The 25000-nt window shown below is 36.9% G+C and overlaps 5 protein-coding genes across 14 annotated transcripts in view; all 5 read right to left on the bottom strand.

The window, feature by feature from the left end:
* LOC145502758 (uncharacterized) overlaps positions 1 to 25000 on the bottom strand; it is a 274518-nt gene that overhangs the window by 129487 nt on the left and 120031 nt on the right. The window contains exon 2 of the mRNA XM_081482117.1: positions 22828 to 22990. The gene's annotated coding sequence lies outside the window, so the exon portion shown is untranslated. The remainder of the gene's footprint in view (positions 1 to 22827; positions 22991 to 25000) is intronic.
* The window catches only part of LOC145502762 (uncharacterized), a 263593-nt gene that overhangs the window by 150748 nt on the left and 87845 nt on the right, over positions 1 to 25000 (bottom strand). The gene's annotated exons all lie outside the window — the stretch shown is intronic.
* LOC145503367 (uncharacterized) lies at positions 9434 to 13485 on the bottom strand. Of its 3 annotated transcripts, XM_081482831.1 has the most exons (4): positions 13170 to 13485; positions 13033 to 13079; positions 11037 to 11123; positions 9434 to 10521 (listed from the first exon to the last, which is right to left on the bottom strand). In XM_081482831.1, the coding sequence occupies exons 3-4, from the start codon at positions 11098 to 11100 to the stop codon at positions 10058 to 10060; spliced, it is 528 nt and encodes a 175-aa protein (XP_081338957.1). In that variant the 5' UTR covers positions 11101 to 11123; positions 13033 to 13079; positions 13170 to 13485; the 3' UTR covers positions 9434 to 10057. The 3 variants fall into 3 exon arrangements, 2 of the variants coding, with proteins under 2 accessions (XP_081338957.1, XP_081338956.1); XM_081482830.1 differs by lacking the exons at positions 13033 to 13079; positions 13170 to 13485 and having other exon boundaries at positions 11037 to 12922; XR_014051461.1 differs by lacking the exon at positions 11037 to 11123 and having other exon boundaries at positions 10451 to 10521; positions 13033 to 13485.
* Positions 14892 to 18318, bottom strand: LOC145502769 (uncharacterized). 3 transcript variants are annotated; one of them, XM_081482144.1, is made up of 3 exons: positions 17634 to 18318; positions 15965 to 16055; positions 14892 to 15506 (listed from the first exon to the last, which is right to left on the bottom strand). In XM_081482144.1, the coding sequence occupies exons 2-3, from the start codon at positions 16002 to 16004 to the stop codon at positions 15055 to 15057; spliced, it is 492 nt and encodes a 163-aa protein (XP_081338270.1). In that variant the 5' UTR covers positions 16005 to 16055; positions 17634 to 18318; the 3' UTR covers positions 14892 to 15054. The 3 variants fall into 3 exon arrangements, 2 of the variants coding, with proteins under 2 accessions (XP_081338270.1, XP_081338269.1); XR_014051392.1 differs by having other exon boundaries at positions 15448 to 15506; positions 15859 to 16055; XM_081482143.1 differs by having other exon boundaries at positions 14892 to 16055.
* LOC145502759 (uncharacterized) lies at positions 19704 to 23761 on the bottom strand. Of its 2 annotated transcripts, none has more exons than XM_081482121.1 (4): positions 23632 to 23761; positions 22800 to 22827; positions 21628 to 21703; positions 19704 to 20973 (listed from the first exon to the last, which is right to left on the bottom strand). In XM_081482121.1, the coding sequence occupies exons 3-4, from the start codon at positions 21689 to 21691 to the stop codon at positions 20510 to 20512; spliced, it is 528 nt and encodes a 175-aa protein (XP_081338247.1). In that variant the 5' UTR covers positions 21692 to 21703; positions 22800 to 22827; positions 23632 to 23761; the 3' UTR covers positions 19704 to 20509. The 2 variants fall into 2 exon arrangements, with proteins under 2 accessions (XP_081338247.1, XP_081338246.1); XM_081482120.1 differs by lacking the exon at positions 23632 to 23761 and adding an exon at positions 22992 to 23003.

The raw sequence follows: 25000 nt of genomic DNA, 5'->3' as shown, positions 1-25000 counted from the left end.
AAACTACGAATTATGTTGGAAAATTGTCCAAAAATTTCTCAAGCTTTCATACTATTAATCAGTTTACAATACGCCTAAGAATATTAAGAACACGTCTGTATTGCCGATTTGCTGGCCACTTTGTGACTTCGTAATATACCCGTAGAAGGCGAAGAATACAATTGAATATATGAAAGTTCATATATTTGAAGTGCGTAGAATGATATGAAGATATGATTGACCATCGCAGTTATGCACAAAGGTTTCGTATTAAAGGTTTCATAGAGTTATAGTTCATGAAATGTATTCTGTACAATAATAATTAAGTATACGCTATGACCTGGTGACCTTTATAGATCGAGTCTTAGTGATTAACTTAAATTTGTCTTAAAAATTTATATAACGTACTCCTCTATCACCACATCCATCGCAGCATAAGATTAATCGAATTAAAAGCCTTAAAATCAATATTTTGCTACTGGAAGCGAATTTTTTGAAGCAACAGTTTATTAAACTGCTTTCCCCTGACGTGTCAGTATGTCAATATGCAAACTAGTTGGAATTTCGGCGAAAATTCTCAGACTTTGGTGGCGTTTTTCAAACCGGCCGCTGAAAAACCCAAGCAAATTTTTATATCTCTTGAGAGAGAAGTATTTCAACAGTTTACAGCCATAAAATGAGCTTGATTCGAGCTCGGCCACATAAAGAAAAGTCTTTTTGAAATTACAGACTTAAACTTGCTTTACAACGGCCACTGTCAAATATATGTTTTTCGTAGTGACAGCTACCATCTGGAAGCGAAAAACAGACAAATATAGAGTGCCAAAAACTTCTAATTCCCGAAGATATAATTTTAACTGTTAACGCAAGGACGTTTTTGCAATGCTTTTTTTTTTTTTTGCCAATAGGCCATTTTACAGTTGTGTGCTCAGTTATCTGGCCTTTGAATGCAAGCGAGGTTCGAGGTGACCTTGCTTTGATACAGATCAGACCTCTCTGATCTGCTTTTCTCATTCAAATGCCAACTAGTTAGCATGAGAACAAGTTGATTTACACAACAAAAATGTTGAGGTCTGTATCAAAACAAGGTCACCTTCATCCTTACTACCATTTAGAGGCCAGGTCACTGAGCAAACAACTGTAAAATGGTCTATTTATTCGGCCATAACATGGCTAGAGAGAGTGCGCAATCTATTTTCCCAAATATTCCTGAAAGTAGGCCGTATTTAGAAAAATGAACCCCAAAATCTTTGAAAACTCATAAATACCTCGCAACTCGAAACAAAGGTAAGTTAAATTTAAACTCTGGTCACGCTTTGCTCGATTTTTCTTTGCATTTGCTCTTAAACTCCTGTAGCTAGCAGATATCAAATCTTAATTCCCAACAAAAAAGCGATACAAAATTAAATATGTCGGTCAGTCAAAACGAGTAAATGATCACCAAAGGAAACATATTATGCAACAGATACAACTTCTCTCCATTGCTACGATAACAGCGCTTTATAAAGGTTGAAACGTTGACCCTCCTACCCACTGCTTTTTCTACCAATTATAGTTAAGAGAGTTTCTTGAATTTGTGTGATGCAGATCATGGAAATTGCAAAACACTCGGCGGCAAAATCCACTTCCATCAGAGCGACGAACAGCAGAAGTTTGGCGACTGCCTCAAGTTTTGATTGGCAATTTACCGAACTAATTTTCCTTCGACTGTTCAATTCAATTTTGAATGTTACATATCTTAGGGTTTAAAGACTTGAAATTTCCCGTTATGATTTAAGGTAGATAGATACTTTATTTAACTACGAGCAACTGGAGTTTGTTAGGCCTCTACCTTAAACAGTTGATCAGTTTACTTATAAAACCTCTAAAATCTAACTACAAAAATATTTTAAAAAATTAAAGTTAATGTATAAGATACTAAAACATTGGATCACTTAGAGACACAGTTTGGTCAATCCAGCGCATTCATTATCTTACCTAGCTTGGTTCAATCCGAGTAATAAAATCATTTTCATAAAATTTACAAACGAAGTTGAACAGGTAACTTGCGCGCCCTTACAGTTGGTTTAGAGTCCCTTAAAATTTCTCGCTCGTTTGGTTTTGCTAATTAGTGATTTGAACGCAAACTGCAACTTGAATCGACTGGAAAACTGAAAATAAAAATCTGCTGGTAAAAGCGTTGTGCGATCTGTTTATATGCCGTACTTGGCGCATCTTGAATGACTTGTAGTCACGACATGACCGCATGACCAAAAACGCCATCATCAACATGAACAAAATAACAGGTTCAGGGCCAAAGGCTGTAAATCATACTTTAGGAATGACCCACTACATCGAGAGGATTTGGAATACATCCTCTTTGGGCAAGCAAACTTCCATTTTTGTATTAAGTTAACTTTTCGTTTCTCCTGCTTGAAGTTTGCTTTCAGCCCCTTTCAGTTACATCGAAAATAATCCCTTTCCAATTCATACATTTCGAACCTGTGCAAGTGCTAAACTACTCAGAGATCAGTTGAAGGGTTTCTTTTAAACAGCCGCGGCAATATTCAAACCCTACACAACACACTCTGCTGGCGATATCTAGATCCTTTTCACTGTCAGGCAATAAAAAATAAATCGAAATACATCCACGTTTTAGGCCTGTGCGTTTCCCCAAACTTCAGACATTCGTCGAGATGTTTGGCGGAAATTTACGGAGCTCAATATGAAAACGCCATGTTGGTGTACATCCGTGGTACACCAGTATGTTGACCGGTAAATAGTGTAAACATGTGGAACTTCCTTTAACTATTTAGGCGACTGATTATCAGTACTGAACAAATAAGCGTTTACATAAGCACTTTTCCTGATGCTCTTCGTAATGATGAAGATAAAAAATTTGGTGGCTCTTTAGTTTTGGATTTCAGAAAGTGATGACGTCACGTGAAAACAATCTATATTTACGAGTGACACTCTATCTTACGCAGCTTTTCTTTCCATGAATTTTCTAAAGCAACCATCGACCCCATAGAAAGCACAGCATATAATTCAGCACGCGAAACTACCAACTGTAGCACCACAACGAACAAGTTCAGATGTCATTGTTTTGTACCGGACTTTTGATTGGCTGGATTTTAAAACGTTGGAATCTATTGTTACAGTTCTACCATCTGATTGGTTTTCATTGTCTGGGTGGCCCCCGTTTTAGTAAACGCACTGTAAGTAAGGTGCACATTTCGTGGCGTGGTGGATAGCTTTTAATTGATGGCAAATATCAACAATAGGCAAAACCAAATACACATTATTCTAACATGGATAGTGAACAGTCCGGAATATCCCGATAAATTAGGACATCTGTGATGTCACGAAACTCACGTTTCAACCAATGAGAATGCGTGTTTTGGTTGGAGTGTTGTGTTTCAAAACAAACCAAGAGATTCAAGATGGCGGACAAAGAGAGTCGCGAGTACTTTCCAATGCCATGAATGCGGACCTTCACGAGGTATAGATTTATCTCGAATTGAGTTAAATAGTGTCCAAATTATAAAATAAAAGGAAAGTTTGTGTTCGCGTTCCACGTCACAGACAATTCTGCCCAGATAACGATTATCCTCGGACCGAAGGAAGCACCACAGAACGCAATGCAGGCCACGTTTGACGAGCTGCTGTTATCATTCTTTGGAAAGAGACCGTACAATCGGTAAGCATCTTTACTCTGCATTTTTCTAAGCACAGAAATGATCGATATGAGAATTGAGGCTTTCCTCTTATCTAGGAATTATCGGGCCGAAATCGACAGCACGCGCGTGTTCTTATATGCCAGCAAAGATAAATTGTAGATGTCCGAAATGTTATACGTTTTGGCTAAATCGAGGAAATGAAATCATCATTAAAAAAATTTCACGAGTGAGAAATTCTTGTTCTTTTATACAAAATAAACTAAGCTAGAAAAAATGTATCCAAAATTTTAGTGTCGTCAGATGCAGGGATAGTCAAAAATTCTGTCAATATGTTCTTTGTAAATCTGAAATTTCTCCATTTTGGTATTTATTTCAAATATTTCTTGTATCTATTTGTTACTGTGCTAAAAGATATCATGTCTGATTTCCACATTTAAATTATGAAAACTTACATATAATTGCTGACTTTCACAAGTTATTTACCCAAAAATATCAAAATATAATTCCTGGACAGGTTGACAAGGGAGCATTCACAATCCATCCACATGCCCCAAGGTTTTATTATATATTTATTTAAAGTATACAAAACAAATTCAGTCTTGAAAGTGAAATCCATTTTATTTTATTCACTCTTTAGGTACTCTCGGCCTTGAATTTGCCTCTTGGCAGAATGCAGGACCTGAAACAAATCACAAGCGCTTAGAAGATTATTACATTGCTTACAGATGTCAATATTATTACAAATGTATTTTTCGTTTTAACATATGAATTTATTTGGAATGTAGTTACCACAGTAGTCTCATTAAATAAGAGATTGCCCTCAAGTGGTCTGATAACTCTTATGTTTTCTATTTTTTATTACATATTCTTAACCAAACTGATATGTTTCCCGTTCACAACCAATTAATGTTTCGCATTAGTTTCACAATTAGTGATGTTCAACACTCGACACTACAATCTAAACTCTCGTACCTTTTCAGTCTTTGCGTTCATAAAAATTATTTTGCAAAAACATTACTTTCTGGTACATTCAAGCTTCATGAGGAGGTGAAAAGAATCGTCATCTACTAGGAACAGCTGCTGTGTGTATAGTTTTTAAACAATGCCAAAAAAAAAGAGTACAATGCCTCCTACAAATCTTAACCTACATGTTTTCATGGCCCGCAACGTCTGGTAAATGAGCACAAACAATCTCTCTACCCTTTGTGCCATTCCTTGGGATACTGATAGCATCCATTTACAGGGAATCACTGCACTACCCCTGGCCTGTCTATTTCGCTGCCACTTCTGTACTGTAGGTGGTTTTCAACAGGCTGCTGGCTGTCCAGTGATAAAACTGGGGTGCACATTCGGTGAATCCACCAAAACAGAGACCTCCCAAATTTGTTTAATTTCGTCCGCGTACTTAGCGACGTCTTATTTTCCTCTCTTTTCCCTTTGTTTTTTCCCCAAAAATTCGGCAAAGTGCATCGAGCAGTCGAGTATGCTCTTCCATGTACTTATGAGAGAGAAATTGAAAACAACTGTCATAAAAATGACGGAACGATGCATTACTCAAGCCTTATAACAACAGCGGTTCAGGTACGCTTGTAACGCCTCAAATTCAAAGAGAGTTTACAAAATATCGACGTTGTTTACAACCGTGTAATTTGGCATGATGAAACTTTAACAACACTAGAACCAGTAAAAAATATACACAGCTCAATGAAAAATACGTGAATACTAGAAAATAACGCGTACACTTTACTAACCTTAATATTTGGCCACAAAATCGCGTCGACATCGTCGCTTGACACCGAAAAAACTCAATGATTAGAAGACAGTCAACGTTCTCCTACTACCAAAATGGCCGCTTATTCTCCTTCTCAACGTTTGGTCGCAAAAAGTCCTGGATAATGCTGGCCAGACTCTATGTGAGACTGGAAACAACATACTTTCTTTGTCCGCATAAAAGGTCCGCCATTTTCCCTGCTAACAATAGCTTCATGACGTCATGACTGTCCTAATTTATAGGGATATTCCGGACCGGTGAAAGCAATCAACAAAGTTCACAAAAGGTGTAAAATGTTTGTTTGGGGACTTCAATATTGTTTCTGTGCTGGCGTACTGTTTGCATAGAACTTTACGATTTTTGGCTTTTTGGACATCCACTTAAACCCAAAAGCCATTTCTCTGTCTGAACTTAACTCAAAATCAACAAGAAATATTTATAGCTAAGCATTTTGCTATCGATATTGAGTAAAAATTGGGCGAAAAGAAGCATTTGAGAAACTTCTTTCAAACATAATTTATGGTTACCAAGATTTCTTTATATGTCGCGCGATGGCTCCAGTTTCTCGAGACTCACATTGTCAAGTTTCATAGGACTAAAATAATTACATTCGCCTTCAAACTTCATGCTAAACATTTTCACTTTTACTGCAAAGCTATTAAATAAGTTTAAGAATAATCTCTTTTGTATACAGTATCCTAAGCTGGAAGCACCAATATTAGCTAACATTTGTAATTGCGTGCTCATTTATCGTAAACAAACACCGTGCCATGTGGACTGAGTCGAATATTACCGCTGATGAATAAAATAGACAGCATTTACTTTGCCGTTCCTTGGTTCACAGTTTTAGCTCGGCTTAGAGTACAGTTCCATCGTTTGGAAACAATTTTCGACCTTGGCTGGATACAGACTGAACTATTTGTTGCCACTCGAAAATGCAATTCAACTTCAAACTTGCTTATTTCTACGACATTAATTTACAATATTTTTCTAACGATTTCCAACACCATCTGATATCTTTATATCTCACCTCCACCATCTTACTCGATGGTGCAGCACTCACTTCCAATATGGAACCTCTAGTGCAATATATGTACTTAACGCATCTTGAATGACCTGTGGTCAGGAGATGATCGCATGACCATAGACGCCATGATCAACATCAACGAAATAAGAGCTTCAAGGAGGAAGGTCGTAAATCATACTTTAGGAATGACCCACTATCATTGAAAGAATTTGAAGTGTATCCTTTATGGGCAGGAACTTGCTCAAAGGGTTAATTGCATAACATACGCCCTTTGAAAAAAGTACCAGGTTTAATTTCTCGTTCAGGTTTCGCAGATTGTACGCGCTCTAGTTACTTCTGAGTATAGTTCTTCCCACTCATTTCTGTTTTGAAACACTTCTTATTTACCTATACATTAAATTCTTCTTAAATTCGGTACTACGAAGTTTTCACAGGGACTCACAGGCTTGTTGTCAAAAGTTAAACTGAGCGAGTCAAGATATTTTGATCTCCTCCGGCATATTCCTAATAATAAATGACTCTGTAAACACGAATTAAGTGCCAAACGGGAAAAAATAGGGTCAACTCGGCATCTAGAGTTTCGTTTCAGTAAATTTAGGATCCTGTGACAAGGAAAATTGATGTCCCTTCCTCTTATTTTCCAATGTTTTAATTTATAACGGGGAGCACAAAGAAAAGTTTGAATTAAGTTTAAATTACTCCATTTGACGATGTGTGGAGCTTCCTTGAGAGAATGTTGCTCATTTTTCCGGCGCTGGTTCCACTCTGACGTAAACAGTGATACTTTGTTTCACAGTGCTTTCCATCGGTTTACACCCCTGTAGCTAGCAGAGACCAAATCTCCTTTTCCCAGAAAAAAGCAATAGAAAATTGAAAGTGTCAGTCAGACTATATGAGTGGATGATCACCAGAGGAAAAATGATGTTAACAGCGAGAACATTTCTCCCAATTGCTACTATAACAGGGCGGATCTTTAGAGAGGGTGAAACATTTGCGTTCCTAAACACTGCTTTTTCTACCAGGAAAGCAAATCATAGCGATGGGTTTTTCGCCAAACACTCTGCGACAAAATTCACTTGCACAAGAGCAAAGAATATAGAAGTTTGGCGACAACTGCAAGTTACAATTGGCAATTGATCGAACCCATTCTCTTTCAACAGGCAAATCAATTTTTAATATGACATATTTAAGAATTTAAAGACGTAGAATTTGCTGTGTCGATCCCAGGTAGATAAACATGTAGAAAGATACTTTATTTAATGAATTTACATCGTTAATGACACTGACTGATCAAATCAGTACTAACTTTAAATTTAATACATAAAATAACAAAACATTGGATCACGTAGACACAGTTTGTTCAATGCGACATATTCATCATCATACTCGCATTGGTTCAATCCGAATTCTAAAATTATTCTGATAAAATTTACAAGGGGAGTTTAACAAGTAACTTGCAAGTACTTACAATCGGTTCTAAATCCCAGGTTGTCTCGCTCGTTTGGTTTTGCTAATCAGTGTTGTGAACGCAAGTTGCACCTTGAATCGACTGGAAACGTGAAAGTAAAAATCTGCTAATAAAGCGTTATATACTATACCTATATCCTTACTTGACACATCTTGAATGATTTGTAGTCACAAGATGAGCGAATGACTACTAAACGGCACGCAATGCAAGATAAGATAAGGTAAGAACCTTGATTTAAGTGTCAAAGTATTAAGCCCTAGCGGACTAATTGGGGACACAATACCAGCTTTCTGAAAGAGCGTGTATGGTGTCTAATAAGAATCAAGACTTTGCATTTTTTTTTTACTTTAGTAATTTTAATCCCGAAGAATGTATACATTTCATAATAGCATATTTAGTATAGTTCCAAATCCTTAAATTGCGCAAAATGTCATATAGTTTGCCCTTCCAATATATTAACTTAATATAGACCGTTCTACATTTTCATTCCGTTTATTTCCACTTATTGTGTTTCTAACATATTGTCATTGTTACACAACAAATTTTTTTTATCGCAGACAGCAGGTCCACATCAACCTCTGGCTGCCTTTAATTTAACCTACCATGACAAATAAAGTATATATGTCTGCAGTATGTATGTATATATGTATAAACAAGAGCTTTGAGTACTATGCATGCGGAGGCGATGATGTTTAACTACCATTTCTTAAGTTCTGGCTAGAAAAACTGATAAACAAGTAAACAAACGGACATTTGAACGTAAATAAACGTAACAGGTGGTATAACCTGTGTGGAGTGAAGAGAATTGAAGGGAATGACACGATGAAAAAAGAATGCACATCAGCGGGAGTGACTGGAGGAAGCGAAATCCTTTCTGTTGTTCCAGTTACGTTGACGTCGGTTGTGATTCAATGTAATAAACTCAAAATTCTTAAATAGCACAAAAAGAAGTAGTTTGTTCTCCCCACTTTATAGTTATTAGCTACTTAGCCATGTCTGCATCTTTAAGCTTAAAGGATCCAGTCACTGCAGTTTCAAGTCACAACCCTTATGGTAAATAACACATAATTCACTAACAGCTTAAAGAAACATCAATAATTTGATGTTCCTGGTTAACTGGCGAATCATTTCCTGTATGCTTGTTTTTGGTCATATTTGTAAGATTAGGACGAAAGCACTGCATTCTGTTATTGACAGCAGAGCATATTGGAACGCCAGGGTTATTCTTACTATTGAAGCTATTTCTGAGATAAATTATTGCAATGCCATTGATCCAGCACTTAAATCTAGACTGTTTGTCTATCAGTAAATATCCCTAATTACATTGTATAGCCAGTAAATATCTCTAATTACATTGTATAGCCGGTAAATATCCCTAAATCACATTGTATATTCCGACGTTAGTGAAGTTGCTTGCGCCTCTTATATTTATGTTGAGATCGAGGGGTTTCCTGTTGTCCACAAGACTTTTGATCATCTTGCAATGAAGCAAAGCTCCACTTGGATGGAATTAAAGTCTGTTAGTTTTGCGTTAAAAAATTTTGCCTTCATTTTGCATAATTCCTCTGTTGAGCTTTTTACTAATAATAAAGCCGTAGCGTTTATTACAGATTCTGAGAGAATGCTATTGCTGAAGTTGTTTTATGTTTTACTTCGCTCATGAGAGTTAGATTGTCAGTGGAGTGGATTCCCCTTACGATTAATCAGAAAGCTGATTATCACAGTAAGATCGTTGATTATGAGGACTGGTATGTTTCGTGTGCGGTGTAAAGAAGAAGAAAAGAAATTGACAACTCTTTGCCTAATGGCTTCGCTTTATTTTAGTTGCTCAAATTAAAACAAAATTAACTCGTTATGCGCCTTATGTGTACAATAAAATTGCCATCTAATCACTTAGTTCAAACACAGTTGTACTCTATGTGCTCTATGATGTACAATGATATTGTCATTTAATCACTGTTGAATTTTACAGCTTTCCACATTTCCTATCTCCGTTTTTCTTTTCCCTGCAGACGTAAAGCAATATCTCGAATACTAAACGTTACTAGAATTTTTAACTGCTGCACCTGGAAAGCGAAGAAATAAACAAATTAAATCATTTCAGAAAAATCTGCGTAAAACTTTTAACGGCAATCTTGTCAGGACTTATATTTTCAGACATAGAGAGTGTAAACATTGCAGCAGACCCATCCTCCATTGTCGCTTTCAGTGTGACCCACCAAATCCTCACCATACCACAGTCGCAACTCTTGGCCCGAGCTCACCGAGTAAGAAGAGAAACGCGGCAGGATAATCTCAGGAGAAAGCGAGTTATATCCGGGTAACTCGGACCACTTTCCAGCACCCCCAGCGTACGTGAAAAACGGGTTTGGTGGCATAAGGAGGACATTGCTTGACGTTGTTATGGCAAGACTGACGTGATTTTTTACTGCAGGATTGTTTCCACAGCCCCAGAATGACCAGTAGGAAATGAAGCCAGTCTGGCACATAACGTAACCGCTAAGGTGGATCAGTTTAACTGCGGCTATCTTGCCACCGTAAGGGACGTTGAAACTGCCATACCGGTTATCCCTTGCGCCGAAACATACGGGATGATGATTTACTTTGACCCAGTGGTCTGAGAAGATGACAAATGCATGAGTCGATGAATTAGTCAACGTAACACCGACCTTGTCTTATTTAATATTATTTAATCTTAGATGTGGCTTGTGTTTGTAGCCGATATATCACACGCTCGGATTGGTTTATTTTAGGGCATTATACTCCCGTAATGCTCACGGGCCGATTACGGGCATGCAAAAACAAAGAAAAAAGTCAGGTAATAAACAACTTATAAACCTCGAAGGTTCGGTCCTGACGGAAGTCTCTCAAATCTCACCCTTGCTATCGCTCAGTCAATACGGCGAGGTCTCTGTTTGAGATCTTACTCTCGGTTAATAAGTACATGTAGTTAGTATTCTTTCCGTTACACTGACTCTTTGTAGAAGTTGCAATTCCGTTTTCTTTTTTTTCACTCTTCCAGGGATCCCCGCCACCAAAAACACTATGTCGACTGAATGAAACTGATACAGAGTTTTCTTAAAAACAAACAAACAAACAAAACAAAACAAGACAAAAACAACACATTCTTACCCAATGCTGAAACGGAAGGGAGTACCAAGAGCATCATTGTCACAAACATCAATTTTTGGTCCATGATTTGTCTCGTGGTAAGAGAATCTGCGCATTAAATAACCATAGCAATATAGCACAATGTTTTCGAAAACGCAAAAAGAGGGCTTCTTAAATGGACAATTCATTATCAAACAACTAGATTATGAGCTTGACCGAGTAATCTATGCGATTTTGAACCATTTCTTTATGCAGTAAATAACTCCGTGCTTTACAAAAGCTGTGAATGACTATTTAAAATTTGCACTTGTTTGCGGCATCATTTGTTTTAACGAATGAATGTTTCTTTTCGTCTTCTCAGGAATTTTTATAACTATCCACTTGTTTTATTTTTAAATGTTCCTCCGAAACATGTGAAAAACAGCAAAACGTCGCCAGTCTGCTCACCAATGGCTGATAGTGTACAATAGATCCAACAGTTTGACTGCGACTTGAGAAGTAGCGAAACCAAGTTTTAAACCAATGCCTGAGATCTAAAATCTGCCAGATTTACTGATAACTGGCTGTAGTTTTAAATGATAGCTCAGTCAAAATTGCAGAAACTTTAGCCGATAAATGAGATTAGAAGATTAAAAGATTTACCTCACCCCCCACCCCACCGAGTACATCACAGCACTTGGCTTTAGAAACATTTGAGGGGTTCAGAACCATATCGGGCTAACCCACCAAAATTTCATATTCGATGTTATTGTTGTTTCCAATCTAAATTTGGACCATCTTTTTAGTGGGAAAGTGGTCTGACCCTGAAAGGAAATGGGAGATTCTTTGGTACCCCCTGAACATTGGACCACAGTGACTTTCGTCACAGCTCTTTGTGGAACAATGGGCTAACCCTTATACTGCTGACCATTTGCCCGTTGGCTCACAGTTAGGCAGTACCATGTGCTATCAACAAAATGGCGGACAGAGGTGAGCAATTATCGAGCGGCAATTTCCATAAGAGAAAACGAAATCCTGAAGAGTAGAAGAAAAACAAACGGAAACGTCTTCCTAACAGAGGTAAGGAATATGAAACAGTATCAAAGTCAGGCGTGAAACGTACATTTGCAGCAAAACAACTGGGTAAAGACTGTCGTTGCCCGCTGAAGTGCTTTGAAAGAGTAACACAAGAACGGCGTGAAAATGTTTTCGAAGGTTTTTGGGAGCTTGGAGATTGGACTGCACAGAATGCCTTCTTATGTGGAAGTGTGAAAGTCACGTCTGTAAAGCGAAGATATGGAAAGAAAGGCGAGACTTCTTTGCACTCGCGAAGAAATTATTCTCGTCAATATTACATAAACGACAACGGAATGTCTACTCGGGTATGCAAAAAGGCTTTCTTGGCCATTTATGCTATATCTAATGACAGGCTTTCTCGTGCTCTATCGAAAATGCAAAGTGTGGGATCTCCACAAACAGATCAAAGGGGTAGACATGAGCCTAAAAACAAAACCCCTGAAGAGGATGTTCAGTTTGCGCGAGCTCACATTCAAAGCTTCCCAACTGAGTCAAGTCATTATTGTCGTAAAGAAGAAACTGTATGAATTGGCTTTGACAGAACTGCGTCCACTATTGTTATTATTTGTTTCACTAAGTCTTAAAGTGAACACTATAATACTGGTAAAGATAACTCATATCATGATGTAAATGATATTCCTATAAAGAATAAACATGTTTTCACAAGAAAAACCTCAATATTTTTTTTTTTTCAAAGCTTAAATTAAGAGAGCTTTTTCTGTAAATTAAATTAAAGTGGTTTAGCCCGCTATGGCTCTGAACCCCTCATTTAACCTTCTACTCAAAAAGCCAAAAAACAAAGAACCGGTATAACCAATTATAATTTTGGTCAAGGTATCGAAAATCCTGCATCTAAGCTTATCCCTGATTACAAGTGAAAGTATTACCCAAAATGCACTATAGCTGCGGTCGTTCCAAAGAGTTTTCAAGGTGGTTATGTTTAGGAGTCTCAGTCACTTACCTTTAAATTAACAGGGATAATAAGCGACAAAAAGCTAAAACCTAAAACTAAAGAAAAGTTAAGAATACAAATAATTACAAAAAAACGAAGAAACAATCAAATTAAAGCTACACACGAACTCCCTTAACAATACTTACTCCGTGAATTAATTTTCTGTGAGCTCCTCTTTGAATAGTGATCAGTACTTTTCAGTGAAAGGGTTTTATGAGGTACAGTCTTTAAGTAATTTGTGGATTTGCTCAATTAAGCGAAGTCAAACATTTGCAGCCTTTTTAATTTGTCTGTCGTCATTTGCTTTCAAAGCGTAGTCCATTAGTGTTTGTGAAGTATCATCTGAAGAAATAAAACCTAAATGTTCTTTAGTAGAATGGAGTTTATAAATAATTTATGGTTTGCTCAGTTTAGTGAAGTCAAATATTTTAAGCTCTTTTGATTTGTTTGTCATGGTTTGTTTTGAAGGGGTAGTCTAATGGTATTAGCGAGATATCATCTGAAAAAATAAAACCGACAGCGTTTTTAACCTACAGTGATACCACATTTGTCTCTACTCTTGGCTAATTGAAAGACAACAGAGTTATTGAAATGTCTCACCATTTAGAAACAGTTCTAATTTTACGAAAACGTGGAAGATAATGTGGTTTAGAAAAGAATAAAAATAATTTGCACTTTTGAACCATAGCTATAAACAAAGCGTATTGCTCATAGCCAATAGCATTAACAGCCAGAACTTATTTACCTGCAGGTGAATATACACGTTTATCAGGCTAAATTAGACCTGTGTATAATTGCTTTTAAATACTTAACTGGAACTTAGGATATTATGAAAATAAAGCCTAAAAAAATTCAGGCTTGAACGGAATTCAAACCCATGGCCTCTGCTATACCGAGGTAAATAACCGCGACTGTCATTCATGCCTTCACATCGCTCTCCGCAGTTCAAATTTAAGATCTTCCATATATTATTCACTGAAAATTTAAAACTTAGCTCGGATAAGTTTAAAATATCTATACTCTCGTGAAAAAGTCACGAGGAAAATGATATGTATGCTTGGCTTTCGCCCAGCAGCCTGAGTCGCACCATTATGGGTGCTTCAATTAGCTGTCATCGTGTATTTGATTATCAACTTAGCACAAATAGACTCTAAGTGGCTCCTTTAATGAATTTTTAAAAAACGAAACAGCTGCGATCTATATTGTTTATTTTTCAGACCATAATCATAACTGTTTCTACTTGGTTTTGGTCACCACCTGCGAAATTTGATCTGCCGTGCCCAGTTAAAGTTTTAGGAGACTAATGTGTTGGCAGATAAGTATTAATAGGTCCTTTATCGTCTATTTACCATGCTTTTCTGAATTTTGTTCAAATTTGTTGAAGAGAAGTGACTTATACCATATTGTCTGATATAACAATTGATTTAATTGGCCGTTCTATAGCTAACTTTTTTTTTTTCTACAACATAAATTGTCCAACAGGTATAACCAGAAATCAATTTACCAACGCATTGAAATAAATGTGCAGAATATATTTTCTTAACGTCCGAGTATGAAATTTAATTAATTTATTTAATTTGGCTGCCTAAAATATGGCCGAGCTAAACTTCATAGAGACGTGAGGGAAAGTTTTAAGCTTTGACATTTTTGAGAAATTTATATCACTTGATGGGGCATCTTGGTACTCAGGAAGGTAGCACGGTCCAACTAAATCCTTAAATATTTGTGATTGATTAAAATTTTTGTTCAGCTATCACATGAAACTGCGAAGCAAGTCAAGACATTAAAAAAAAACTCTCGTTTGCGCTAATCAGCAAATCTGAAATATTTCCCAGAAGGAGTAACTGTTGTAATGTATTTTTCTCCAGCCCATCGTATCATACTACGAGTAGCAAAATTAAGAAGACTACACATCCCTTACATTTTATTGCTTAATTGGAAGCAAATAACCCTGGAAGCAAATAACGAAAAAACAAAATTGAAACGTTTGCCTTTCAATTTAGCTTGCAAATGGAATCTGGCCAGGGCTTCTCACAGGTAGAGGGCGTAAACCTCGCTGCAGACTCTTCCATCATTATCGGCTTCGTAGAAGTCCACCAAATCCTCACCATACCACACGCGGAACTCTTGGCCCGAGTTCACTGAATAAGCAGTGAAAAACGGCAGGACAATCTCTGGAGACAGTGAGTTAAATCCGGGAAGTTCTGCCCACTTTCCATCGCCATGTGTGAAGACTTGACTCAGGGGCAAAATGGCGTGATTGCTTGATGTTGTTATGACGACATTGACATGATTTTTCAATACGTTATGGTTGCCACAGCCCCAGAAGGACCAGTGAGTAATGTAGCCAGTCTGGTAGGACACGTAGCCGCTCAGGTGGTGCAATGTTAGGACAGCAATCTTTCCACCGTAAGGGACGTTGAAACTACCATACTGGTTATTCTTTGTCCCAAAACATACTGAATCCAGTTTGACCCATCGATCTATTAATAGAAGTGAACGGAGAACAGCAACAACAACCACCATTTTATTTTGCATAATACAGAGAATATCATACAGCAAAAGAATACATTAATAATAAATAAAGAGAATAAGTAAAGGAGGGAGGGATGGAGAAAAAGCAATGAATGAAGCAAGCAAGTAAGCAACAACCAAGGAAAGACTGCCGAGATGGATGACTGAGTGAATGCACAAGAGCATAAATGAATCAATGAAGGAAGAAAGGAATTAATTATTTAATTAAAAAGTTTAAAACTGTTCGAGAAACAAAATCAGCTCAGCTTTCGCAGTCTTCATTTTCTAATCGATTGAATCGTTGAAGAAGTTGCACTTTACCTTTTTTCCTTTAAGCCCCCATTAATTGCCTTCCGAAGTTGTTTTTTTTTTTTCTTGAAGGAATTGAGCTAACTCAGACTTTTACAAAATGTCTAGCAATTCTTACATAGCGATTTAGCAGTAGAAGGGACTGCCAACAGCATCATAACCCTCAGGGATCAACTTAAGATCCATAATTCTTCGCTAGGTACGAAATTCTAGAGGAAAAACAATATGCGAAACAAATGTATTGCAATTGAGACGTTAGAAAACACGAAAATAGGGACGTCCTCAAAATACTAAAACGTGTAGAATTCTCTAAAATATGCCAAAAACGGAGTATACTGAGCTTAATCGCAAAGTCCTTGTTCTGTAGAAATTGCTCATTAATACTAAATATTGGTATTAATGACTTTAAACTTCGAATCATCATTGTTGAATTCAATAGTCGCGACTAAAAAAATGTGGATAAGATTTAATTTGTACTTTTTTATCAAAACGTGCGCTTGGCCAGAGCCAATACCAAACTCTATCCTCGATAATTATAAGCCAAGAGCATTCATAAAAATAGTTCCACTCAGCTTGAAATGCCATGATTTTTAATTCCTCACCACGGGCTTATGCAAAAAGCTCTTACTATTTTTTACCTATTTCCAGTTCCTGTCAGCATCAGCTATTCCATGCAACGAGCCCTATTTAACCGCGTGGCCATGGGCCGAGCGCGGTTCATGTTCTACCCTTGGTTTATTTTTTTTTATTTTTTTTTTGTCGGAGACCAGACGTAGATCTCCACTCGGCCAACTTTGAATTACGCAATCTGTAATGTTTACTCGCCAAACCTTGTTTCTTCAGGGTCAACAGAAATCTCAGATTACAAAATCACGCCGAACCTACACGTTGCAAAGCGATATATCACTTTAGCGTTAATAGCTACCTCATATCGGCAGTATTAAAATCTATTCGTTAACAATCCAGCTTCATCATATTAAAATTTCAACGAAATCGAACAAAACCAGAACTAAATATTATTAGATTTTTTTTGTAACCTAGCTTCATTGCGTGAGTCGACAAAGGAAGCGACGGTCGCCCATAGCCACCGAAACACATTAACATAACCAGTGAACCTACGTTTCGGTCAAAAAAATCCAGGATTATTGCCTGAAAGCTGAAAATTCAAGAGGAACATCTTTTTCGAACTTTTCTCAAGTTATTTAGACGAAAAAATGACCTCGGCGGACTCCAAAAGAGAACGAAACAAAAAACAGAACGAGACAGTGAGAAGAGCCGATAATTTATTCACCGCGTGGCCTTCGTTACGTTCACGTTAAAAAAACCTTACTTCTGGATAATTTCTGCCTTACAAGTCAGCAACTGGTCCCAAATTACTTTCTGTATCCTTACAAATGTCCTGACTTCCATCTCCGAAAGATTTGGCCGCAATTTTTTAGCAAATAAACATTTCGCCGACAGCAATCACCATTACGGTGGCTTGCAACTAATTCGCTAACTTTACAAAACCCTCCCGAGGGGGGATATGACGAAAAGAGCTGAAAAATGATGACCGGAAATAGAGTAATTTTCTCAGCTTCCAGTGTGCCAAATTTGCTGGAAATAGGTTCAAAACCGATATTTTTTTTTCGTTTTTTTTTCTTCAGGTCATTCATGCTACCAAAACAGTTAACTTTTAAAAGCGCGGTTGTAAGATCTTAAAGATCTTCTTGCTTGGTTTCTTCGACGATCTTTCACTTAGAACTTTGAACAAGCCTAGCCTCTGTAATTTGAGATTACTAACTTACCATAGACTCTTGTTAAACTCTGGACCTGGGCTGGCGAAACAGCTAAAACGAAAAACCACAGCGTAAGTTAAAGCGTAAAATTAAAGAGGATATCAGCAGATTGGATATTGGATCAAAATATGTGAAGATGAATTTAAAAAATCAAACTAAAGCCTACCAACTTTCTTTATGGTCTTAAAAGATAAATAATATATTTCCCTAAACAGCGCTAGATTTTCTTCATGGTCTTAAAAGATAAATAACCTATTTCCCTAAACAGCGCTACATATTATATTCATCAGAACGGTTTTTTTTTCTTTTGGACGTGAGGCTGTCCAGTGTATTCGTTTTTGAAAAGAGGTAATAAACTGCAGAAATAAAAATATCCATGCATAAGTCTAAAGACTACTGATAATGGATTTCTTATGGCACTCTAATTGTATAAGCGTTAGATTCCACAATAACAGATTCGTCATCATCAAATTGTGGAAAATGCAGATTTAATTAATGAACGCAAAATAGGTATATATGTATAATAAAAAGAGGTTTGCCTTTTAGGGAAACAAACCTATGTTCGTATAAAACCTGGGCGTTGATCGAACTAGCAGAACTTCAAAGTTCTTTGATTTAAACAACTTTGATATAATCACCTCGTTAATGCAACTAAAGATTAAATATGAAAACAGGCTGTGTTAACTTAACTCCTCTCAACACTGTCTTTTTGCTCTTCAACTGAGCCAAAATTAAATTTCCAATCTGCTCGCTTCTTTATCTGGATTTTCAACGGAAGGATATTTTTTCGCAGAGGAAGCTGTTTTAACAAGCTGACTCGTCCAACTAACACACTTGATTTTAACCAAGTGACTTTGGTTTTAATGATTCGCTGAATGCCATTAATTTATCGTCCACCATGTCATCTTGCAAGTTGAGCCTCGATCTTGTGCATGAATCCAGCTGCAAGTTGTCTCACGCCGTTCTATTTTTTGTTTGCGAATGCACATGTCGATCAGCACGTTCACAGAATGCAAATATCGCCACAGAAAATATCAAAAACATAATACCAGCTTCAAATTTAGTCATTTCTCCTTTAATATTATCAAGATTGAATAGTGTATTTTCCGTTAGCTTTTGAATGTAGTCATGTGCGTGCAAGCGATTCAAGCGCTGTCCTGATATGGTGCTTCTAACAACTGCGAGTATAGATACTAAAAATAACGTACAGTGTTTCTATTTAAAAATAAAAAAAAGGTGATCTCAGTTCCTGCTTTGGTCTCCACTCCCAGTCAACAACCTGAACCGATCATTGGAAAAGGTTAATTTATGTGAATTTCGTTTCCATACTAGCTGGGTAACTAGCTTCATCAAGAAATTTTGAAGCTCAATTAACGCAAAAAGCAAATCGCCCTCTGTATGAATTAGATCAAGCAGCTGAGTTATTCTTTGTCTACTTTGTCTATTTTCACTCCATAACTTTTTCACTTGGATTTAGGTGTGAAACCTTCGTCATCTAATCAGGTATTTTTTTGTGTTTCGTATAATATTCTTGCTTGTCTATAGCTTTCTTTGGTGTAAAGTTGCTTTTCCGAAACTTTTAGCGATTAACATGAAGCTGATAACTTTCCTTAATTAATATTATGACACTTCCTAAGAATTGTGACAATACAAGATGAACCAAGCACTCTCTTTTCCGAGCAGCCTTGTTTATTTTATCTACCAGAGTTTTGACCGTCATTGGCTCATTTGTTTGCGGTAAGATTGTTTGGTCGTCATATCAGCAACGCGTTTTTTCTCTCGATTTGTATTGCCTTTCTTTACTAATTGTGTAGAATATAACATTTTCGTCATGTGCATTGAGAAGATTGTCCACTGAAGTCTGGCTGCATGAAATGTTTCCTTGGTACCCATGACAACTTTTTTATCCTTGTGCTAAAGCCTTAAATCGGTAAATAGCATTGTAAGATAACAAGAACCACATTTTACCTATAACGAAAATAAATATATTTATATTGTTTATGATCACAACAAGACTTGGCCTCGGAAGGTCTTTGGCAGGCCTCCCCACTTACCCTGTCAATTGCAAAAAGGAAACAGGAAGAATTTTCTTGCCTTAAAATGCTAAATTGCTTATGAGAATATAATTCTAATAAAGTCCGGTAATAATCGGCTGAAATTGTGCTTTTGATCTCCCCCATTTTATATCGGAGCTCCGGCTGCCCAAAAGGTCGCCAAGCGGAGCCCCATACTCATAGAAACCCATGAATCGCTTTTCTCATGGTAAAAATGGATAGCGGTATTGCTTTTGGACGCATACACACTACTATGGCGGCGACGGAGACGACGACGACGGCCGTATTCCAGCTAATAGGACATGCAGCCTTAGTTAACAGTGTACATCTTTGATATTGCACATCCATTTTATGGTCGATTGACACCTGTCAAAACAAGCTATCCGCTGACAAGTATCGTCCAGGAGCTCCCCTTTTAGGCTTGGCTAAATCTATATATTAGCCATTTGCACTAACTGAAATGAATCCCATGTTTATCCCTTATTCATGATTCAGCACCAGTAGAGCGCAATTAAATCCTGCAATTTATTAATTGATATGATTCTATTTAGAAAACAAACTCGGGAAAAGAAATCAATGCTCCAACTTTGTTTTTATTTCTGCCAATTAAAAACTCCCCTGTCATGTGAGTATTGCCATACAATCAATGAGGACAACAATTGACCCAAACAAACTACAATGAAATTCAGACTTTTTCTATCCACTTAAGGTGGCTCACAGCTAGGTATAGCAACAAATTTAAAAACCGAGCGTTATTCCAGTTCATTTATCCGTATACATAGCTATAACGTGAACAACAATGACATTAAAGGGTCGTCTGGTTAGGGCTTCTCAGGCATAAAGAACGAAGACATCAGTGCAGACGCGTCCACCATTATCGCTCTCTGTGTAATTCACCAAATCCTCAGCGTACCACAGGCGTAACTCTGTCTTCTCCGGCATCTCATAAGGATGGTTGAAAACCGACAGGACAATCTCAGGAGAAAATGAATTGTATCCGGGAATTTTAGACCACTTTCCGGCTCTGTTCCCGATGAACTGGTTCGGTGGCAGAATCATGTGATTATCTGACGTTGTTATGGCAACATTGACGAGATCTTTCGCGCCATGACCACATCCCCAGAAAGACCAGTTGTCAGCGTTATGTTTGTGACAGGACACGTAGCCGTACAGATGAACCAGTTTCACAGCGGCTACTTTACCACTCAATGGAATGTGAAACGCTCCATATTGGGTATTTCGCGTACCAAAGCACACCGGTGAACCATTTGCCTTTTCCCAGAAGGCTAAGGTGTCTGTAATATAGAGTCGCATTGTTACATTAAGATACTAACTACATATAAGTATAATTACCCTGAAAGTTTTTTGCTCGGCAAAAAGGGGAGCAGAAACATGAACACTACTATCGTTTGTCCTTCAATTCTGGTTATCACAGAATTGTTAAAGGTCTGGATAGTAGGAAGATAACAATTAATTTCAAATGAATGACGACAATTTGAAAATTTACGGACTTTTTTCGACAGAAACATCTGCCTTCATCGGTGTGTTACAATATGTGCGTAGAGCATAGAATATGGAAAATGCTAATGAGTACAATAACGGGAAGAAGAGAAAAAATGCAATTAATTAAGAATCGCGTGAGAATTACTACAGCATTGTTAAAATTTCGAAAACAAACTGTCTTGTGAGCATCCACTGGCACTTGTTAAACATCGTTTCACTCGTCTGCTAATGATCATGAAGGCGCTGAATAAAAGACAAACTGTTAGGACGACCCTGATTGGGGAAAATAAAGTATGAAAGATATCTGAAGCCACAGAAATCGTGAGCAGTCCATCGATTCACCGAATAGAGAAACTATTAAAGAAACTACCGTTAAGATACCTACCACATGTTTAGAGCACATGAACCGATTAAAAATACTGTCCGCGTTAAAAAATAACTACTACCTGCTTGTGTTTGCGAGTAGGTCAGGAAAGTCAGCAGAACACACAAAGTAGCCTTCAGTTCCATTTTGGAGATGATCTGAAATTAATTCAAAAAAAAAAAAATGTGCGGAAAATCACATCAACATTGGCACTGAGGTTGAAATTACTTTCTAGGAGATCTTTTAGGCAACTTTGTAACAACTTTTAATGGTTGGTATTTGACTTGTGCGCTGGGGTGTTGGAGATCGAGTCAGTTGTGCAAAAACGTTCGTTTCCCGAATCCAGCCCAGCTGCGGATCCAGCGTACGGTTTCATAATAACAGGAAAGTTCAATATCTGTGATGATCTCTACTCTTCTTTTCATGGAGGTTAAATAAGACAGCCTATCGTAAACATTCGAGAAAACCTGCTTTTATTCTTCTCATCTGCAAAACTCTCAGAATTCAGAACTTTGAAAAGGACCTGGTGAGTATGGCTTAATTGAATATTTTCGCCTTTGCGGATAAATGTTGAACCAATAAAGAACAAAAAGTGCAGAATTGCAGTGACATGCCTATTCACAATAAGAAATCTATTTCATAGCTCCTCGAAAATCAAATAAGTAGAGCCGTGAAGCTTTACATTAGTGATAAGTATGATTGTTCGCGAGTAAAAGCGTTCTCTCTATTCTCTCCCACAATAAAAAAAAAAAAAAAAATGTGCAAAAAAATTCATCCAAGCATGCTTACTACAATTCGATAACAAAAGGATGGGGGTCACCGGACTCGTTGTTTTAGTTAGAAGCACATGAAGCTAAAATTGAGGGTTTTTAACGGGTTGCGCTGTTACCATGGTAACATTATCAGTAGCTTAATTGACCAAAACCTGCTTGTAAATATTTGTGATTTATTTACCTTTATTATTGCGTCAACTGAAAACCGGTATTAATCTATTGATTAAAGAATTAGTACTGAAAAATGCTGGAAAAGGTTGCGAGCCACCTTAAAAATATCCTTGATTAGTGTGGGACATTTCATGAACCGCCGAAGAACTGAGGAATCCGTTTATTCCGTAGAAAAGCTTCATATTTTAAATTATCAATTCCTGTGTCTTTCCACATCGTTTACAGAAGTCTAACATTTGTATCCACTTTCCTTTTTTTAACCCAGAACGTTGAGCACATGACTTGTTGATTAAATATCAAAATCACTTACCTTTGGGAAGCTCAACAGAACTTAGCACCTGTATTGAAAAAAGAGAAAAAAAGCTTAACATAGAACAAATTAAAAGAAAAGGCGAATTAGGAACAGAATCAAAAAGGAGAAAGAAAAAAACAAAAACAACAACAAAAGCCAGGAAAAGCAAAAACAAAACAAAAAATGCGAGAGAGGTTTCCGAGTACTTACTCAGTCTCGCTGTTGAAACCTGACTGAGCCCCGTGTTGAGGAGCGATCAGTGTTAAACGCTAGATTGGTTTGTTTACATGCCGTCTTGTCCAATGGAATTAAGTCATCAATTCTTCATTAAATTTGTTTGTTAAGTTTGTTTATTTTCTCAGCTTAGGTCACTTGTCCATAATTGATTGTTTCCGAGTTTTATTCCTCCTGAATACACAAAAGCTTTTCCAATAACTAGTGATACTAGATTAGTCATTAATTGTTGAAAACAAACAAGATGAGTTTTGTTTGGCAAGGTTGTAAACAAATAATTTCGTTTTCTAATTTTTCCTTAGGCCTAAGTTTTACTGATCGGAATTTTTACTGTTTATTTTTAGAAAATACTAGGGCCGTGGATCACCTGTCACTAGCTGATTAGCTAAGCGTAAACTCCACGTTGAATAAAGTATCGTATCGTATCCCAAATTGCAAAACATAGCTACATGTATAGGGATCGATTTAGAGAAAATTAAAAAAAATCTTTATCCTTTGTGGAAATTTAGCTGTTGTATTAAATAAAACTGCAACTTTAAACTAAAAGGAGGTCGAACAGATTAGATGTTGCGTTAAAAGACGCGAAGAATTAAAAAAGGAAATCTGATCAACTTACTTCCTGCTCTTTAAAGGTAAATAAGCTTTTTCCCTCATGAGGAGACGATGTTATGTTCCCGACAACGATTTTTTTTCGACGTGGATTTTTCCAATGGAAAGGAGTCAAACATCTGTGTTTTTGATTTGTTTGTGAATAATATCCATAGGTCTAAAAGTACTCATACTGGATTTTCACTTGTCACTCTAATTATGAGAAGAGTGAGATTTCACATGAACAGATAATTAATTTTTTCATTATACAATTGGGGTCAATAGAGATTTAATTATGATTAGTAAACGGTGTATAGGTATATGAAATAAAGAAGGGGCTTGCCCCTCCGAGAAACGAAGCAATGTTCGTAATTACACGAGCGTTAAATCTAACTGTCAAAATTTTAAAGTTTTTTTTGACAACTTTTAAAAAAGCACGTATCTTCTTATTAAAAGTAGATTAAACATGAAAGCAGGCTGTGTTAACTTAACTCTTCTCAACATCTCTTCAAATCAAAATTAAAAATGTGTCCAATTTGCTTGCTTGATCGCTTCTTTTAACACTGAAATTCCGATTGTCAACTTAAAGATATTATTTTTCAGAGGAAACTATTTGAACCAGACATGTCCAACCAACACTTGCACTAGCCTGTTAATTTAATCCATTTTCGCACAGTTGGCAGTGTCTTTGGTTTTAATGATTCAATAAATGCTATTAATTTGTCGTCCAGGATGTCATCTTCCAAGGTTTGATGTTTTGTTGGAATTCAGCTGCACGTTGTCTAAAGCCTTTCCCTTGTTTGTGAATGTAGATCAACACGTCTACCAATTGCAAATTCCACCATAGAATATAACAAAAAGCTACCAAAAGCTAAAATACTTCAATTCCATTTTGAAATATAAGATTTAGATTAGTTAAGTCATTTCTACTTTAGTAGTACTATAGTTTGCATGAGCTAAGTTGTTGCTGCTGGGAAGACTGAGTAATGTTAGCTGTTCTTAGCTTTCCGGATTTAGCCATGTGCTACTGAGCAAGCACTCAGTTCAACCGTTGATCGTGAGTCCTGGTTTTGTGTCTATAACTCGTCTCCACTGTTAGGACGCAGAGCTGAGTAAATACCAAAAACAAAGTATTGTATTTCTTATTTCAAAATAAATTCCAACTTAACCTAGCTCATGTAACTTAAGATGTTCTTTCTTGCTTTAGATCTGTTCCTTATCTTATTTCGATTTTGCTAGTTTGTCACATTGACCAAATAAAGGCTAATTGGTGATTTATCTTCTGTTTGAACATGCTTTTCTAAAACTATTAAAGATCGAGGAACAGCCAATATCTTCCATTAATTGTGAAACATTTTACATTTAACATTTTTTATTTAACATAGAAGTTGAACAAA

This window comes from Orbicella franksi, chromosome 11 (assembly GCF_964199315.1).
Source record: "Orbicella franksi chromosome 11, jaOrbFran1.1, whole genome shotgun sequence".
In the NCBI taxonomy this organism is placed as follows: Eukaryota; Metazoa; Cnidaria; class Anthozoa; order Scleractinia; family Merulinidae; genus Orbicella; species Orbicella franksi.
Note: the sequence above shows the minus strand (reverse complement) of the source record. Positions and strands in the feature narration are given on the sequence as shown.

What these genes read in the sequence shown, in the direction of transcription:
- LOC145503367 (XM_081482831.1), bottom strand. Translation starts at nt 11,100, where the DNA reads ATGGACCAAAAATTGATGTTTGTGACAATGATGCTCTTGGTACTCCCT. An exon ending in CCCTTCCGTTTCAGCATTGG is followed by an intron (nt 10,522 to 11,036) that starts GTAAGAATGTGT and finishes TCATCTTCTCAG; the next exon opens with ACCACTGGGTCAAAGTAAAT.
- LOC145502769 (XM_081482143.1), bottom strand. Translation starts at nt 15,561, where the DNA reads ATGCAAAATAAAATGGTGGTTGTTGTTGCTGTTCTCCGTTCACTTCTA.
- LOC145502759 (XM_081482121.1), bottom strand. Translation starts at nt 21,691, where the DNA reads ATGGAACTGAAGGCTACTTTGTGTGTTCTGCTGACTTTCCTGACCTAC. An exon ending in CTACTCGCAAACACAAGCAG is followed by an intron (nt 20,974 to 21,627) that starts GTAGTAGTTATT and finishes TCTATATTACAG; the next exon opens with ACACCTTAGCCTTCTGGGAA.